The sequence below is a fragment of the Wyeomyia smithii genome, chromosome 3 (genome assembly GCF_029784165.1).
Source record: "Wyeomyia smithii strain HCP4-BCI-WySm-NY-G18 chromosome 3, ASM2978416v1, whole genome shotgun sequence".
Taxonomy (NCBI): domain Eukaryota; kingdom Metazoa; phylum Arthropoda; class Insecta; order Diptera; family Culicidae; genus Wyeomyia; species Wyeomyia smithii.
This window is the reverse complement of record NC_073696.1, coordinates 20,301,438-20,320,205: the sequence shown is the minus strand read 5'-3', so window position 1 is coordinate 20,320,205 and position 18,768 is coordinate 20,301,438. Positions and strand designations below refer to the sequence as shown.

General features: G+C 38.9%; 2 protein-coding genes and 1 long non-coding RNA gene across 8 annotated transcripts in view; 1 reads left to right on the top strand and 2 right to left on the bottom strand.

Moving 5' to 3' along the window:
- The first annotated feature begins 223 nt into the window (after positions 1-223).
- Positions 224-854, top strand: LOC129731436 (uncharacterized). Its single transcript, XR_008729021.1, has 3 exons — positions 224-358; positions 415-630; positions 689-854. It is a non-coding gene; the product is annotated as an uncharacterized LOC129731436 (long non-coding RNA).
- A 3,589-nt stretch (positions 855-4,443) lies between these two features.
- Positions 4,444-5,913, bottom strand: LOC129728170 (uncharacterized). The gene has a single exon (XM_055686588.1). It carries the CDS (start codon positions 5,911-5,913, stop codon positions 4,444-4,446), a length of 1,470 nt encoding a protein of 489 aa, XP_055542563.1.
- Positions 5,914-8,976: 3,063 nt separating this feature from the next.
- Positions 8,977-18,768, bottom strand: part of LOC129732508 (protein sickie-like) — a 477,819-nt gene continuing 468,027 nt past the window's right edge. For all 6 annotated transcript variants that reach the window (XM_055693445.1, XM_055693439.1, XM_055693442.1 and 3 more), the window contains one exon: positions 8,977-11,959. In XM_055693445.1, the coding sequence (XP_055549420.1) occupies positions 11,360-11,959 (600 nt within the window). In that variant the 3' untranslated portion in view covers positions 8,977-11,359. The remainder of the gene's footprint in view (positions 11,960-18,768) is intronic.

Sequence of the window (18,768 nt, the reverse complement as noted above, 5' to 3'; positions counted from 1 at the left end):
AGTTTGTTAACCTTTTCGTGGTTTTCCTGACCACTTGCTGCTTGAACGGAACATTACGGTTGTTCGGGACAACACCGTTGGACCACCCGTAGGGTTTACCACAGGGATGATAGCGTCACGGGTTGGTAGCGAAGCGTCACGGGATCAAGGTTGGTAGCGAAGCGTCACGGGATCAGACAGATAGCAAGTGAGATGGCAATCAAAAACGTCAATTAGATAAAATTTCTTAATCACGAAGGAAGGTAATAGTTAGAGGTTAAAAGGTGAAAGTCAAATAAAGTTTAAAAAAAAAGTTTTTCTACAAGTTCTTGGATTTCGGATCGGTGGTAGTTGCGAAAATTAAGTGGGACTTAATCAGGTAATAAAATTAAAACAAATTAAAATATAATACTGAAATAACGTTACATAAAACAGCACGACAGGACAAACCGAGTTAAAAACCTTGCGGGGGAGAATTTGTAGGATTGACGAGTAAAAGTAAGTCGATAGCTAAAACGTTAACCTAAAGTAAAATAAAACATTGAAATCTTAAAATTTAAAATATAGAAAATCTGGAGTTGATTTGAGACAGAGAGTCGGCTAGGGAAAGATAAGGCGAAGAAATCCGCAGGAGGAAGGAAGAAACTAAATGTGATTTTGTAAAATATTTTTGTTTGTTAAGTTACTAAAATTATTAATAAAATTGTAGCTTTGATCTACTTAGAACTAAAAGTGGATTCACGGCTGGTTTCTTGTCCCGAACAACGGTGGATCGTGGAACATTGGAGCCCCTGTAAGCTTCTCTAGTCGAAACACCACTTTTTATTGCTTGAAGACACTCAGTAACAGCTGCTTCAGTATATTTTTTACCAATTTCCGACGTTTTTCCCCTTTTAGCAGCAATTTTATACAATAACACGATCATAACAAATTTATGGTAACTATGATAACTATGACTCGCGGCGTTATTTCGATGATAGCTCTTGTTCGAAATGAAGCATGCCGGAATGAGGAAAACAGTATTATTTCCACCCTTAATTGGGCCACTATTTCTTTCAATATTTTAAGTGTTTTTCTAGTCAAATTTATTGCTCATCTTTTAAAGACACTATTATCCTACCCGTTCATCAAAAATCTGATAAATTTCGCTAGGAAAGTGTGATGTCAGTACAGTTTTTGGTAAAGTCATTTCCTATGAAAACGTTAACGAGCCATGGCAAACCAGGTAGCTGTTTTTAAAAGACATTTTCGCAGCTTTAATGAAGTATAATATAGTAAACGTCATTTAGTGTAAGAAGTTCAGGTGGTCCGCTGAAGGAAATGGTCTATATTAAGCAGATCTACTCTATGAACAAGCAGTGTCCCACAAGGATCAATTCTGGAACAGCTCTTATTTTCGATGTTAAAAACGATCTTCCGGAGCAGTTGTCGCAATGTTAGATTAACTTTTATGCAGACGATTTCCGAGCGTTCCTAAAAGCCAGAAAAGACCGAATAGGAACAAAATTCTAACGAAGAATAGTTTCCAAAAAAAAGTATTTCTCTCTTCAAACTAAACCTAAAATAGCGAAAAAAGCAGGTTCCCATAAAGCGACAAAAAATAAAATGATCTCTGATTGAGCTCACAATAGCGAGGAAAAACGCTTCGTAGGGCAAGAAAAGGTCAAACAAGAAGATGTATGATTCCCAATCCGTAACGGTATGAAATGGTTGGAAAATGTTCTCAAATTTAAAGGTTTAGAGCATTAGATAAACGTTGTTTACTGTGAGAATAGAATTGACGTAATAATTCCAAATTGAGCTCAGAATGGTAAAAAAATGCATGAAACGACATACCTGGAACGGGGTGAAATTGATCAATTTTTATAACAATTTTCAATTAACTAGCTTCATGTACATTTTTCCCGAAATAGTATAATTTTAAAACAAGAACTGGTATGTGCACCAGTAAACCTCTATGGCTATTGGTGAAATTTCTATCGTCTAATTCATGAAATAAATTCTATAATTCTATAAGGTACTATGAGGTTAATTGGGCTGAAATTGATCACCATTGAAATCCATACATTCTTTTGGCAATATTTTACCGATATGCTTTATTTTGGTTCACGAGCTGCTTGTTGCTAAATTTGCTCTTATTTGATCGTCTTTAGACCGATTTCAATTCGGTTTGTTGCAAAAGCTCAAAAACTAGCTCTGAAATTAAAATCTTCGTGGTTTCCCGCGAATTCAGTAGTATTTCTTTAATGGTATGGAATGATCATCTGTCCATCCTAACAATATCGCCTAGTTACCCTGGAGAGAACTTTCACATGTTACTCACACCAGTTTTATTATAATAGGAACTTATTTCTGTTAGGAGGAGAGTCAACAGGGGTCCCGTAGAATCCAGATTGGAGGAAGGGTACGTGGTGGGGTGCCTGAGAATAAACCCATGCTTGAAGTCCTTTGACAACCAAATGGCCTGATTCTACTGAGATTCGAACCAACGACCACCCGCTCATCAAAGCGGACTCTGTAACCTTGCGGCTACGGAGCTCCCCAATTTTTGTTATTTGGAAACTTGTTTGATCAAATTTGATTGAGTTTTGACTGAGTTGCAAGAATTTTTCGAAAATATGAAGAATTGCACCGGGCATGCAAGGGTTAACCTAGACAGGTATGTGAATCATGCAAAAGTTGCGTTTAAGAACACGTTGACATTGCCTAGTGTTATAAGAGCAATATCTTTTGATTAGTATTTTTTATCACGAATTTTCTGGTGTTCAATTTCACCCCACCGATCAATTTCACCCCATTTCACGGTACAAGAAAGTTGGGGAGCTTCGTAGCCTGAATGTTACAAAGTCCGCTTTGACAAGCGAGTGACTATGGATTCGGATCCTAATATAATCGATCTATTCGATGTCGCTGGAAAATATTTATTTATTCATTCATTTATTTATTTATTTATTTGCTCTCAACTGACAGACATATATTGTCCAAATGGTGACTAATTAACTACACTAAACAATAATACAACAATTGTCTAAACATAGCAACAAATTTAGAACGAAGCACTTCAATCGACAGATGAAAATCAAACATTGACGAAACTTTGTTGAACGCTCGTTGAAGGCCAATGATTGCACTATTGGAGCTGTAGTTTGTACGACGAAAAGGTAGGTGCATTGCAGGTACTCTCCGCAGGGTTCTGGATGGAGCATTTATATTGATCTGGCGAAGAATGTCAGGGCAATCGATCCGTGCTGTCAGCACGTTAAACACAGTCATAGCACGAGCAGTTTCACGCCGAACTTGCAGGGTGTCAATATGGAGAAGTTGACAACGATCCTCATAAGGAGTGCTCCACATACGCTGTCTCCATGGCAAGAGGCGAAGTGCGTAGCGGACGAACCGGCGCTGGATGCTTTCGAGGCGTTGAACAGCGTTGTTGTAGTGTGGTGTCCAAACCGTGGAGCAGTATTCGAGCTGTGACCGAACAAGCGAGCAATATAATGCGGTCAGACAACTTATGTCTCTGAAGTCGCGTGTCATTCTAAAAATTAATTCCAACTGTCTGGATGCTTTGGCGATAATAAAAGAAACATGTTGCTTGAAGGTAAGTTTAACATCGAGAAGTACACCAAGATCTTTGGAGGGTTCAGCGTCATACGATTAATTGCACACCAAGTCCCAAATAAATTTAATTGCTGCTGAAGAGAAGATGCGTCTGAGGTGTTAACAATTTTGAAAAATAATTTCAAGTCGTCTGCGAATGAAAGGCGTGGGCCGTTGAAATACAGCAGAAAGATCAGTGGTCCCAAGTGACTACCTTGAGCGACTCCAGATGCTGCAGGGAAGAAATTGGAGAGCTCGTCTCCAATCTTAACGCTCGACGCTTCGCTTCGACCCGTTAAATAGGATTCTATCCAGCTCAATAGACTGCCGCTGAAGCCATCGCGTTCCAACTTTGCGACAGTAATCCGATGATTAACTTTATCGAAAGCAGCGGAAAGATCGGGATAAATCGCGTCTGTCTGCGACCGTTCGTTGAAGCTCTCGACCACGTAGCTGGTAAAACAAAGTAAATTTGTGGCGGTAGAGCGTTTTGGTAGAAAACCGTGCTGATCATCTGATATGGCGTGCTGACAATGTGAGAAGTGAGAATTTCGATACAGCACAAAAAGCTGATATCCCTCTGTAATTTTCCACGTTCGACCTGTCGCCCTTTTTGTGCACGGGAAACATATAAGCCTGCTTCCAGCCGCTTGGAAAATTACCACTCGCCAGTGATAAGCGAAACAGATGTGACAGGGGCACAAGAAGAGATAAAATACAGTTTTTTAACAAAGAGGCCGGAATTCCGTCGGGCCCAGGAGAGCTCGAGTGTTTAAGCTTCCGAGCAGCGGTAAGAATTGCATTTTCGTCGAAGTAAATAGATGCGATGCAACTGTTTGTAATAGGAACGTTGTTTCCGGCTGCCTAAATTTGTTCAGCGGTAAGTGATTCACTGGAGAATACTGAAGAAAATTTGTTTGCAAATAAGTTACAAATAGAGGCAGCATTGTCGGCAGTCTCGTTGGCTGACACCATAATCGACGGTAACCCTGTTTCCTTGCGTTGTTCCTTGATGAAGTTCCAAAATTTTTTGGGATCGGATTTTAGTTTGTCTTCCATACGCCGTCGGAGTGCAGAAAAACATCTTCGGCTTAGTGTTTTATAAGAGTTATTAATCCGGCGAAAGTGGTCGCGTAAGGGTAGGGTACGACGTTTAGAAAATTTCCTGAATGCAGCGTTTCTAGCCCTTTTTAATCGACGCAACTCCGGAGTTTGCCAGGGGAGTTTATCTGCATTCTTGCAAACCATTTTTGGAACAAATTGTTCGATTAGTCCTGAGATTATGGAGGAAAATTTGGATACGGCTATGTCGACGTCGGTTTCTTTAGAAATGATACTCCAATCAATGTTATCAAGTGCTCGAATCATCTCACTGTAATTAGCTTTTCGAAAATCGTAGCGGCTTAGACAAGATACTTGCTGATATTCGCTGCTGTTTTTAATTTCTAGAGCGAGAGTGAGGGCCGGATGATGACGTACGATTTTAACTAGAGGTGCCGGGGCGTAGGTTAATATGGGGGCGATGTCGCAGCAACTAACGAAACACAGGTCGAGACAACGTTCGTTTTCGTTAGTATTGTCGTTGATTTGCTGAAGGGTGGCTGTGCAGTAGCCATCAAGCAATGCTAGAGTACAAGAATTAAACGTGGAGTGAGCCGGATCGGGGTAAAGAAAGCCGTCGTGTGATGGGCGCCAGCATAAATTTGGAAAGTTAAAATCACCGAAGATAATAATTTCGTCACACGGTTTTGCTCGACTGGCGATTGATGAGACCGATTGAACATGGGTATCGATAATTTCTTTGTCACGCGTTCTATCAGGTGGAAGATAAATGACGCAGATAAAAACATTACTATCGGCCAATTCTATCGACACCCACACTTGCACAAGATTGCTCCAGGTAGTGTCGTCGATTCGATGGGCCTTAAGATTTCGACGAACTGCGATGAGCACACCTCCTCCAGTCGATTTTCGGCTATTGTGAGGGCCGCGATCGCAACGTAAACCGTTATATTCATTCCCAAGCACGTAAGAAGATTGGGTGCGGTTGTCCAACCAAGTTTCGGTAAGCGCGATGATGTCGTAGCATCCTCCAGAAAAAGCAAGCATGTAATCGTCAATAGTAGAGTTCATACCGCATACGTTTTGGTAGTATAGGTGAATGGATGAGTCATGTCCGCTGGCAGAAGTCGATTTCGGAACAGCTGACACCCGACAGGTTGATGAAGAAGGAGCGTCAAGTCTAAAATTTATAGCGGAGCAATGGCTATCGTCAGGGACATAAAATGGGAGGTACTCAACTTTGGCGGGAGTCTGATGACTCCCGCTGTCCATTATTAAAACGTTTTGGTGAACTGTGCAGTTATTGACGAAATCTACTAGGTCGCGGCTGGTCAAGGTCGAATTCCCGAGCCAATATACCGGTGGGCCAGGTAGAAGCTTTCAAAGCGACGTCTTTTAGCTCGTTTGGCACCTCAATCCGAAAGGAGATGAAATTCAGCTTCGCCAAATCTGCCTTTTTTTTTTACCAGCATAATGGCTTTAGGTGTTTCGTTCATCCCTAAGCACTCTTTAGCCTTTCGCAGAAATTTCATCAATGGTGTGGCTTGGATCGAGACGACTCAGGTACATCCAAAATTGTTGTCGTTCGTCGGCAACCGTTTGAATTTCCCATTCGAAAGATCTGGTGCCGCAAACGGCAGCAGCAGGAGTGCGAGTTCTGGCAATAATCTCACGACGACGTTTGGGCGTTGGCTGTTCCTCCGATAAGCGTTGTGAGAACAAAGATTTTTGAACAGGGGGGATCGGGCCGTGCGGAAAATGTTTTTCAATACGATTTGTCAAATCAGTAACGGCGGCATTCAATTTATCGACAGCTTCGCACAGATTGCTACCATCGGCTGCCGGAGCGACAGCAGCGGGGAGCTGCAACCACTTGTTAAAGCTGCTTACACAGTCGTCACACAGCCAGTATAGATTGTCAACAAATGCTGAAATCACATCTAGAGCGTTACGTTGTAATCCGGGGATGCAGCTACGATGGAACACTGATCCACAAGCACCACGGTAAGCAACTTTGTCTATTCCTTTAACAGCTGAGCTGCATTTTTTGCAAACAGAATCCATGGCTGGTTGAATCAAAGGAATAGCGCAATAACAACACTGGAACCGAGGAACAATAGCGAGCGTTTGCAGTAGGCAGTCAAATCGATTATTAGCTCTAACTCAAAAATACACAGTGTAATAAACAGGTTATCACTACACAGCTTTACTAAGCACGGCGAAAAGCAGTATGTAAAATTTTAGCGCGATAAAACACTGAAATTATTGTATTAAACGATTATTTTAACGGAGTGGAAATATAACTAATTAGTCGGTTTGCGAGCAGAGTTGCGATCTTAGTATCAGTAAAATGTTCACAGGCTCCTTTCACCAAAACTTCTCTCTAGACTTAAAAAAATCACAGGAGGGTTGTGTGCAAAGCCACGACTGCAAGGTTGAAGTAGTATACTTTTACAAGAAAAAGATAACACGGCTGCTTGCGTGTCAGTATTTTTACTAGTAAATAAACGAACGTAAATTTTTCGAACGTTGTGGAATGATATAACTGAAAAAATAGGTGTGACTTAATAACTTCCAGTTATACCATTCTACAACGTTCGAAAAATTTTACTTCGTGTATCGTGATACTAATGTACGAAAAATACATCTCATTCATTCTGGCCCCGCCTTTTTTTTCAGTTCCTACAGATTTTCTCAGTTTCGTAACACGGACGTACAAAAATGATTTCTTGTGGACAATCTATCGATCCTGACCGATAGAGCTCTCATAAAGGCAACAAAATAACATTTATTGTGTCGTGTTGCGCGGCTTGGAAGTAGAAAATGTTCCTGTCCCCGTGTCGCATGGAAGCAGATTGTTGCGTGTTTGTTAATGCCGATGGTAGACATGAGTATGAAGGTCGAGATTCTGCTGTGATGTCGAACTATAACCGTTTTCTTCAAGACGTAACATCCTTGTTAATGAAGTGTTGTGAATTTTCTAAAATAGACTCAGCATCGTGAGCAGAACGTGCCGAACTTATAAACATCACACTGCTGTGCATTTGCAGCAGCATCAAACTTCAGTTGCAGTTTATTAATAACCATTCATTATGCTCTTCCAAATACATTTAGTAGCCTTGAAAAGGGCCGATTGCTGCAATTGCAATTTTCATTCAATTATTGCATAAATGCTTCATGTCAAATATACCCGCTGCAACTACAACGCATCCGTAGCTACAGTTGTGGCCGCTATACGCTGCCATTGGTATCCACTGCCCCCGCATCAGCTGGCCCAGCTGATATCGATGCTGAGATCCGCTGCAACTAGTGCACTATCCATTGCTATGCCACAGCTGTGGCCGCTATCCGTTGTCGCTGGTATCCACTGCACTACTACTGCTGCTGTTAAGGGAAGACTGCTGTTGTCGCTGTCTAGAACTATAATGAGCGGCTTCGGCTAGAACAGGCTCTTATATAGGCCAAATAGTATATTTTAAATTTCAAGGTATATGATTCTGTCGACCGTGCTTGGGAAGCAATCATATAACGACCAATCAGAGGTCTAATTTTTCGTTTTGACAAGGCTTGACTATTTTCCATAGTAGTACAATAAGTTGAATAATAAAATTACAATGATCTTCATTTGGGAAGAATCTTAGAAGATCCATCGAATACTAACCGATTTATTAGCATTTGAAATTGGACATATTTTTTACTTTTCTCGGTTTAAGATTTTCATTTTACATCCCTATGTAGCCGAACTACCTGAGAGAAGTATTCTACTTCAAAAATTTTTTGAACTTTCGAAAGCTTTTAGCCTATAGAATTTTATACGCTTTAGTAGCATTCTTGAGGTGATAATAAGATCGCTCAGCTATATAAAAGAAACAGTTAGTCTGGTTGAATACAAGCACTATAATAAGGGGCCATCCACATACCACGTGGACAGATTTTTAACGATTTTGTAACTTTAGGTTGGCAGTGCCAACTAACGGGTTCGCAAAATGGTTACTGATCTAAAGACAGGGCATCTGCTCTTGCGTCTGTAGTACATACATTTGCTATGAAATTGTGAAGACTCGGTTGATTATAGGTAGAAATGTTGGTATACTTACCCGTTTACTCAGCTTTCATTAACTTCCTCTTTTGTAGTGCGTCCGCCAGTTCAATCATGATGTACATTTTAATGATTCGTGTAGACACACCGGATCTTCCTGAACTTTTAATCGGTTTAATTTTTTTGTTCTTCGATCCAGCTTAATCCACCTTCGAGGAATGAACCTTAGAGCTGGAGCACTTCCCCGTTTCAAGTATTCTTCAAATACTTCGGCCAAGTAGCTAACAACGACGACATTTAAATAATTTAAATCACGTTTTATTTTGTTGTTTTTTTTTCGGTTTGCTTGTTTTCCCATTGTAGTCAGCATTTTACTAAAGGTTGTTAGTTTTCTTTTGGCTGCCGCTTGTTCCTTCCGTGTATAATTATAGTAATAATAATAGGTAATAATAATAATAGCGTTAATTTTAGTATTTTTATTTTCTTCTTCATTTCCGTCTGTGAGTCCGGGTGAGTCGTTTTAGTATCGAATTTGAAGCAGGTTTACAGCGGTTTAGATTTCAGCTTTGTCTCTGCATTTCAATGAACGTGGTCTTTTTTTGTTAGCGTTTTAATTTTTTTCCTTTCTTTGGAAAAGCTGAAAATTACGCCGGTTGCGCACCCGTGCGCTGTTCTAAAGCGTGCGATAACTTTTTGAAGGAGTTTGGTTATCTGTCAGTTTTTTTTTGTATATTTTCAAACACATAGCTAGATGTAGTCGTTATATTATTATTATGTATATATGAATAAATGCGATGGAAAAAGCTTGACCTGGTTTCCCGTGTCAAACTTGCTTCTTGTGGAGAAAGAGAATAAGTTACCAATTAGGATTAGGCGATGATGACGAAGGGTGAGGAAAATATTTCGCGTATTGGCGTTTGATGTAAAAAGCGAGAAATACGTTAAAGCTTTTGAAGCAACTCTACAATGCGTTACAAAATCTATACAGTGAAATACGAGTGATACTTTGTCTAACAGTGTGTGTGAGTGTGATCGCGATTTTTCTTCCGTCTTGGGCAATTCAGTTATCTAGCTAAACAGTACCTAAGCAGCTATGTGGTATAATTGGTTGTCTTGTTTAATTATAAGTTTTTTTTCTTCTGTGTGTGTATTTGTGGTTGTTGTTGTATATTTACAGCCTAACAAGTGATTACACCGAATTAATAGCTAACAAAATTAGTACAGTTGTATAAAGTTGTTCTCAGTTCGATTCTCCGTACTAAGGTCCAAAAAAGTTTCTGACACCGAGGTTTAGTTTTTGTCTGGGAAAAGGCAAGGAGTTTTCCCTATACACGTGCGCTAATTTCACTTTGGGGGGTTTGGGGAGGTTTTGGTTTACCTACAAGCACACTAACTGCGGCGCTTCACTCTACTTTTGAAATTATTGTTTCCGGTTTCGATTATTTCGCTCTGACGCTGTGAATAGTTTCACGGGTTAAACTACTCTACCACTTAATTTTTGTCATTTGGATTAACTTTTGCTTGTTCTATCTATCAAGTAGTACAGAGTTTGATAAACTCTTGTAAGAAAACATAATTTATCAAATAAAAAATGTTATGGTTAGTTAAACGCAGTGGGCTAAGTTTGAATGCGCCTAAATGTTTTCTATTGTGCGACAGCACACAAGAAAAAAACGACACCAAAGAATCGTATTAAAGATTAATGTTGCGTGTGAAACAATATTCAAAGCGGTAGTTGAAAGTTTCAATCATTTTTATACCCCACAAAGGAAAATAAACCAATAAACAAAATTGAACGATTTTCAATTTCAATAAACAATTTAATTAGAGTAGTACCTAGAGGCGACCACTCGCTCGCTTGCTGATGTCCACGAAGCAGAGCACAAATTAAAATGTTGAAAGTGAGAGAAATTAAGCCAATCCGATATTAATATAAATTTTGTTTAATATTTTTCACCGTAAATGCAAAAACCCAGCGCAAAGGTAATCAACACTTCCCAAAGCCGCCGATTGGGAGAGTATTTTGTGTTGTTGCAAGTGTACCTTCGAATACTTTGCCAGTCGAGTAAACATACGCTCGCAAAGCACATATGTAGGTACCGTACCACTTGACAGATATTAATTATACTCTTTGACTATGAATTGAACTCCTCTCTTCATGTACTCTTGCCGGCAGTACAGCGCGTGAAAGAGTGTGGGGAATTGATTATGGAGTAGCATTTTTGTGTCCATCATTAATTAAATGGATTTGTAAACTTTCCACTTCCTCTTCTTCTCGGTGTACTACCGACAGGATAAAAATTCAACACGGGCTTTAATTGATAGAAGGATTGGCTGCCGAATAAAAATTAAAAAAATACAAGCCGACAATTTTCATGGAGCAGTACAAGTGGCTAACTACATTATCCTCTTCACAGTGTTCATTGTTTCTACCAATTCCACCTTCCCTACCTAGCCAGTGGCCGAAAAAAGTGTTCCCAAAAATGTCTGTAAATAGCTGCAGCAATTTTTTCTCATTGTATAAGACTACTAGCTTCGATCGCCTTGGCGTTATTTTTTTTCTACTACTAACCCTTTGAAGTGTAAAGTTTTCCCGTCTCTGTTGTCCCTTCAAATCAGTGGCAAAGGCCCATATTAGTATTGGTGTAGGTTTTTGTTTTTGGCTAATAAAATGCTTCCCTAATCAACCCCGGCCGAACTGTCATGCGTCATGTTCGAGTCCAAGCTGGCACAGTCGGAGTCCGGCTCCTGGTTGCCGTTGTAGTTGGCTGCCTCCTGTAACCGCAGCAGCATGTTCATCAGGGGGTCTTGGTTTTCAAAGTTAGCCGGAGCGCTCGCCTCCAGCCCAACATCGTCGGCAGTGATTTGACGCAACTGGGGAACCGTCGTCGGTCCGATCGGCCACGGGTACGTTTCGCGGATAAACGTGCAAGGATCGACCCAGGTTCCACCGCGTCGTCCGTACAGCTGAACGCCCTCCCGTACGGCATCCATCAAGTACGGTGCCAAGTGGTAGTTCCACACGTCCGTGAACCACACTTGCGAATCCTGAAGGTTCATCGGGCAGGACAGAAAGAGGCGTGGTCCAATAGTAACGTCACTGGAGTTGTGCGTTTCCAGGAAGCTGTTGATGTGCTGCCACACGCTTGGCAACCATTTGAGCACCTTCTCCAGCTGGGGTTGGGATTGTTGCGATTGGAGTTCCATGGTGAACAGCTTTCGGCGTAGATACCGACCCAGGAAACCCTTCACCGGTTCCATGTGATTTGCCGTGAGCACCTGAGGAAGAGAAGCGTAAAATAGTAGTAGAATATTATAAAAAATATATTGTTGAGATTTCTTTCCAGAGGTTTTCTTACTCTTTTTTGAAAGCCTTGCATTCGTTCGTTTTTTTTTTCAAGGTTTCCAACATTATTATTCTTTCAAAATCGGAATCGCAAATCGGCAAATCAGAAAATAATAATAAAAGAAATGAAGGAAATCGGAGGGAGAATTGAAATTAAGAGGAAGTAATTTCAAACTGAAATAAAATTGACAAAACATTGAGTCGAAATCAAAACGATGGAAACAAAGTTAAGTTAAAATAGAATAAAAATCAACTGAATCAAAGTTGTAACTACCAAAACACTAAGGTAAAGTAATTGAGTTCTTTAATTGTCCTGCACAATAGAAGTTATTGAACTCACGTAAATTGGAAGAATTTGGTACTGAGGTCAAACTAATACAAGAATAATTTGAGTTTCAAATTTAATGGCCATTGGCATGCCATGATTTCAAAATTGTGATAGAACAAAATCAACTCAATCAGAGAATCATCCCGGTGAAAGGAGTTTAATATAGAGTATATTAAATCTTTTTCCGAAGTGTAATTTTACCAGGTTTTTATCTAACTTGAAATTTAAAATTCATTGATTTTTGAGGGTTTTTCCAAAGATAAGTTTTTTTTTTCACTGGTTTTTTCTCTCTCGAAACCCGGAAAAATTGCGTTACTTTACATCAGGGGTTCCCGAATCGTACTCTGTGGCATTTTTGATAAAAATTGAAACCAACCGCAGTTTTTTTTATGTCTGGTGGAGCACCTACATTGTCAAATCAATGAACCTTCTGCAAATAATTCTATCTGCGGCAACGCAACAGCTGCTCCCGACCTTGAAAAATTCGGCAGGGTTTCCGTCCTTTTTAAATGTTTTGTGGTTTTCTAATTCTTTATAAGCATTCTTGACCCCATTCAAGCCTTACAGCTTGTTCATCTTTCTCAATATCTCTCCCGTTCCTGTCGGTTGGCAAAGAGTGAACATGTGCAAATCCATCACCTCTGGTCCCTACCTCCACGTGATGCCGGCTGGGGTACGCAGCTTTGATTTTCTACGCCAACAGAGAAGGGGGAACGGTTAACAACCTACTCTACCCGAAAACCCAAAAAATTTACAGAAAACGAAACCATACTACAATCCAATGTTATGCGCCAACAGACACTTCCGATCTGCCGGGAGAAAGAGAGTTTCTACAGCCAGCTGAACAGTGTGGTTGAGGAAATCCCAACGGGTGACATTAAAATCCATATCAGCGTAACGCGCCAATTTTTATGGGAACTTTACAAAAAATTTAGTTCAATTTAATTTTAATCAATATACAGTCGCCGTTCGATAACTGCAAGACTTTTAACTGCAACGCTTTTAACTGCAAGACCGATAACTGCAACAACTTTGCAGTTATCGGACCGCAATCCATCAAATCTGATGTCAAAGTCATATTTGATATTGAAGTGACTGATCTCGCGGGGGGATTTTAAATGCATTCGAAAATGAAAATTGTTGAATCTCTGTAAATATTTCATTTTCTTTCGACTTCGTTTACTTGTTGTCTCTTCATTCTAGATGGAAGATTATAGAGCACCTCTATTAATCAATGAAGCAAAATCACCATGCTATGTGGTTCACTTTCCGTAAGGGACCATACCTAAATGACGTAGCATTTATCATCCGAGGAGGATATCATCATTTTGTGACAAGCTAAGACAAGGGGGGAGGAGGGGTTGCATTAAAATCGACGTAGCATTTTTTTTAAAGACTGATTTTTTTGCAGGAAAAATGTATTCTGAAAATACACTAAAACATTGCACAAAGTATTGCAGCGAGATCTGTCGAAATGTTTTTATCTGTGGCATTCTGAAATCTTCTAAAAGCTCTGCTACTTGAACAATCACTTGGAATTCCAAACACACAATCTGTTTTGAATACAAAAATCGTTGTTTTTTTGTGGCTTTTAATAGTGAAAATTACAAGATACTCGTTTCATTTCCGGAATAGTTTCTGTGTTTTCTGCAGACATGGATCATACTAAGTTGTTTAAACACCTTTACTCCTTGTACCAAAACACAAGCCCTTCGAAGCAGAAGATGCAGGCACGAGTCTATAAGTTGTAAATAAATTGAATTAGACACGGTTTTTTTTCAAGTATTTTTTGTATGTATGTTACTACAGTCAGGTTTTTATTACGTACCTCGTAAAAAACCGCGTTAATTCGAAAATCCACGTAAAAAAACGGGCTAATTCAAAAATCCGCGTAAAAACCGCGTTTTTCAAAAATCCGCGTAAAGTGAACCAGCAAGAAGGGCTTTGGAAAAACTCGAAACGCTCTAGAACCAGTATTCAAAATTGTCCTCTTTGACGGTCATTCCGGATCTTTCGGAGAGCAGTGGGTTTTTTTTGGACTAAGTCTTCTACTAGATAAACACTTAAACGTTACTGGTTCCAAACCCACGTTAATTCGAAAATTCGCGAAAAAGTTTTTGAATTAGCGCAGTCTCGCGTAAAAAAACCGCGTTAATTCAAAATCCGCGTAAAAAACCGCGTTAGTTACAATATCCGCGTAAAAAAAACCTTGTAAAAAACCTTACTGCACGTATTTCTGTACGTTTTTTCAGAAGCGGAGAAGGGGGGGGGGGGGTTTCAGGGTTTTTTTTTTCAGGGGGGGTTTAGGTTTTGAGACCAAATGCTACGAGGGGGGAGGGGGGCTTAAAAATCATGAAAAAAAAGCTACGTCATTTAAGTATGTTCCCTAATTACCCCCCTCTAAATTTTGGCTTGTATCAAGGGTTGCAGTTATCGAACGACGACTGTATATATTTTATATGCACAATACAGACTTTTTTTGCTTCTTATTTTATGATCAATTCTCAACTGAAAGAGTAATTGGGACCCCAACAACTATCCGCTTTTTTCGCTGCAAACATTATTTTTCAATTTCACAGCATTTCAGTAGGTAACAACAACAAATGAAAAGCAATACAATTTTTCAGGCATGGAGTTTATAATCGATTTTAATAGTATAGCAAAATTTTACTCATTTTTGGAGTTCTATTTCTGATGTTGTTTTATGCACGTTGAAGTTCTTCATCACTTCGTTTCCAGCTTTTGACAGGTTACAGTTAGTTTTCTCTCGAGAAAATATTTGCTTTTCTACTCCTGATTAAATCTGTTTTCGATTCCTTACTATTGCTCAATGAATTAAAAAAAATATGTATTCAAATGCAGAAGAAGCAAAATGAACTGAAATGTCTTCCAGTTGTTCTCGAGGTACGATGCAAGCCAGTCGTCGTCGAGTCTCGGCTCGGAAGAGAATGTTAGTGTTAGTAGGATTATACACTAGTCCCGCAATTGCTCTGTACATAAAACAGTTGACGGCAAAGTCTGTGTATAATGAACAGAATGTAAAGTTCCGAAACGGAATGTAGCACGAAGACTTTGCTCCTTCAAGATGAAATTAAACTATCTGATATTTCCGGGTTTGCTAGGTTATTTTAGGCGCTAGACATTCAATTTTAATCATTCTTTAATCCTATACATCAGTACAGTTTCTTCTATATCAACATAAAGCTTAATCACATTTGATATACTTTCATTGATTAATGTTAATTTTACAATACAAAAATGTTTTAATATTTAGCCAAGTTTTCTCGTTATTGATTTTTTTCTTAACTTTTTTATTAATTGCGAATATTAGATATTTGTGTTAGCTTCACCAACGAGGGATCTAATAAATTGAAACTACAACGACGTTGAATTAATGTTTACATGTCCAAATTCTAACGAAATTTCGCTGCAATCAGCAACTTGTTGAAATATACGTGAGAAATTTTCGGAATCACGAATTTTTTATCAAATGTGGCCCTTATAACGTTCAAATCCGGCATCATTTATATAATAATGACATAGCCGTTTTGATAAATTTGTGTTATATTTTGATTTATCTTGTTATAGACTTATCTCCATTCTGCTTTACTTTTGTTCTTTACTTTAAAGTCGCTTTCTACGCGGTTTTTCACGCGTCTTTTTTGGCACGAATTTCAAAGTTTTTTTAAAGGTTTTATTATGAGGATTTTCGTGGTATTTTACGGTTGATTTTGCAGCCAAATATGCAGTTATAAGCGCTTCGCTTTTCAAAAGAATTTGGATGTCATTTTAACGAAGTTCGGATTTAATGTGATTTTTTTTACACGAATTTCGGAATCTATGCGGTTACATGCAGACTTCGGAACTTATGTAATTAATTTTAACGTATGATACGGAATTCATGCGATTTTTCCATACACAGATTTCGGAATTCATGCAGAAAGTCTTTTTCCGTGATACGTTTCATTGGATGTTTGTTTCCATTTTCATCCTGGTTCGCAGATGAAATTTATTAATAGTAGACATTTTGAAGTTCTTTTCCAAATCATATTTTTACGCAGATTCTAAAAAATATGCGTTTTTTTCGACTATGAAATTTAAACGATTTTCTCGTACGCGTATTTTAAAGTTTACGTGGTTTCTTTTACGCAGTTTTTGGATTTTATGCGGCATTTCACGGGGACTTTCCTGAAACGTATTTTTTGCGATACATTTGTAATTAGTTTTTTGTTTTTATTTACATTCTTATCTTTTCTTATTTGCGCATCACGAATTTTTGCGGATTTTCCAGGAAAGTCGGTTTTAACCCGATATGTTTTCAATGATTATTCTGTTCTCAAATCGTTCATTCAGGGTGTCGTTTGAATTTTCAAATTTAAGTTCCCGAAGAATATTCATTGATTGCCTAGCCAATTTATCACTATTTTTTATCTCGATTCGCAGCTTGAATCAACTGTGCTCTTTAGTATTTTTCGGTTGCAGACATCATGATTTATGTTTCAAATCAAGTTTTTTTCGGTTGTCCGACTTTTTCTAGAAAACCATTCCCCAGAAAATAAGGTGTCGAAGGATTTTCCCCAGAACGAACCATTCTCCAGAATACCAAATCCCAGAATATACTAGTTACCAGAATTCTAAACCCCTGAAAGTACCAGTTACCAGAAAACCGTTTCCCAGAATGCACCAATGCCCAGAAAACTATACTCCAGCATCACCATAACCATAAAAAAAACATTACACGCTCGTTCAATTTTACTCTAAATTGGTTAGAAAGTTCTCACTTTCGTATTTTGATTCAAAATGTCAAAAATTGAGTAATATTGATTAACGAAACTGAGTAACTTTCACCCAGTTTTCGAATTTTATTGTTTTGCTCACTTTTGGGTAACCGTTCATTTTATATCAGTTTGCTGTAAACAAAAGTTAAGCATTTAACAGTTCTCTGTTTGTTTCGCTTTTTCGTACATGGATTTAGTTTTGAAAGTACTGCAACGAATAGTTGACAATAAAATAATAATCCGCTCTTTGATATGAGCCACAAGTCAAAGAAGTGTGTGCTGCAGTTGTGAGGGAACGAAACGCGAAGAATGAGTGCATAAAAACATCGGACACGTCCGCTTGTTCGAATAACTTCTGTTTTTGTTACATTGATTTTGTAACATATAGATCAACCTATTTCAATGGTCAGATCCATATTCTTAAATCATGGATGAGACGGAAATGCCAATTCTTTTTGTAATACTAGTTGGTTCCTGTATAGCTGGAAGTATACTTTTAATCGTGATGCTGTTAGCGTAAAAACTAAAAATGTGTATATGTTTGGTGCTAGGTTGTTGGTGGGAACAGCCCTTACAGTCAGAATACCAGAAGGAATTCGTTCCTTGTACGATGGAAGCAATCTTGAAGTTAAATACGTGGGCACCTCTCTAACACCGGAAAATAAACACAGCGCTGATTTATCCACATTTGGGCTCTCCCTAGTTCTGGGCTTTGTCTCCATAATACATGTACCGAGTTGTAGCTTTTTTACGCGAAGCAATCCGAAGGATGATAATAATATAAAATATTAATAATTAGGTAACTTGATGGGTAATAAATCTACAACATTTTAACGATTTTTCTTATGTTGTTTTCAAATTTTAATTTCCGAATTTCCTAATGTTTTCTTTTGCGTTGGGAAGTCAAATTAACGAAACTGAGTAACAGTTACTCAGTTTGGCTAATTCATGCTTTTTTTAAATGAGTAAGTAGTACTCAGTGTTTGACATTTATCTATGCTACTCAAAAATGAGTAACTACATGGTTACTCTGTTTAGGGTAGATCCACTTTTAACGAAATTGAGTCAAAATTTACCCAATTTAGAGTGAAAACGGCCGAGCGTGTAGTATTCAGTTATTAGGGCATCCTTAACAGTGCGGTACCATTTAAGTTGTTATGGCGGCTGTGTACAGCGCGGCTATTCTGCTCACTCACCAGTTTTCACACCAGTCGTTGCTATCGTTTCAGTTTGACGTTTCATCCAGCATAAACCTTTAGCAGCGCTGTTATAGGGCTGCTAAATTTGAGAGCGCGATGCTTCCCGGAAGCTCGGCTACTATTTCTCTAGCGCGTTTAGCAGCGACCGGTACGGTGTGAAGTGATGATAGAGCGCTGCCAAACGGGGTATAGAAGCGCACCGTTAAGGATGCCCTTATATTGTTAACATTCTTAATTATTTGACCTTTTTAATTAACACTTGCGTACCTGACCCCTCCAGAGCCGTAAATATGAAAATTCTTTCATCTGCCATCCCGCAAAATCTAAACCGAATTTGATCGAACCTTTTTCAAAGGATCACAAATTTATTATAGTTTTTGGGACAGTAGGGGACATTTTTTCCGGATTTATCGAGGGGAACGGTGGGGTAAGTACCC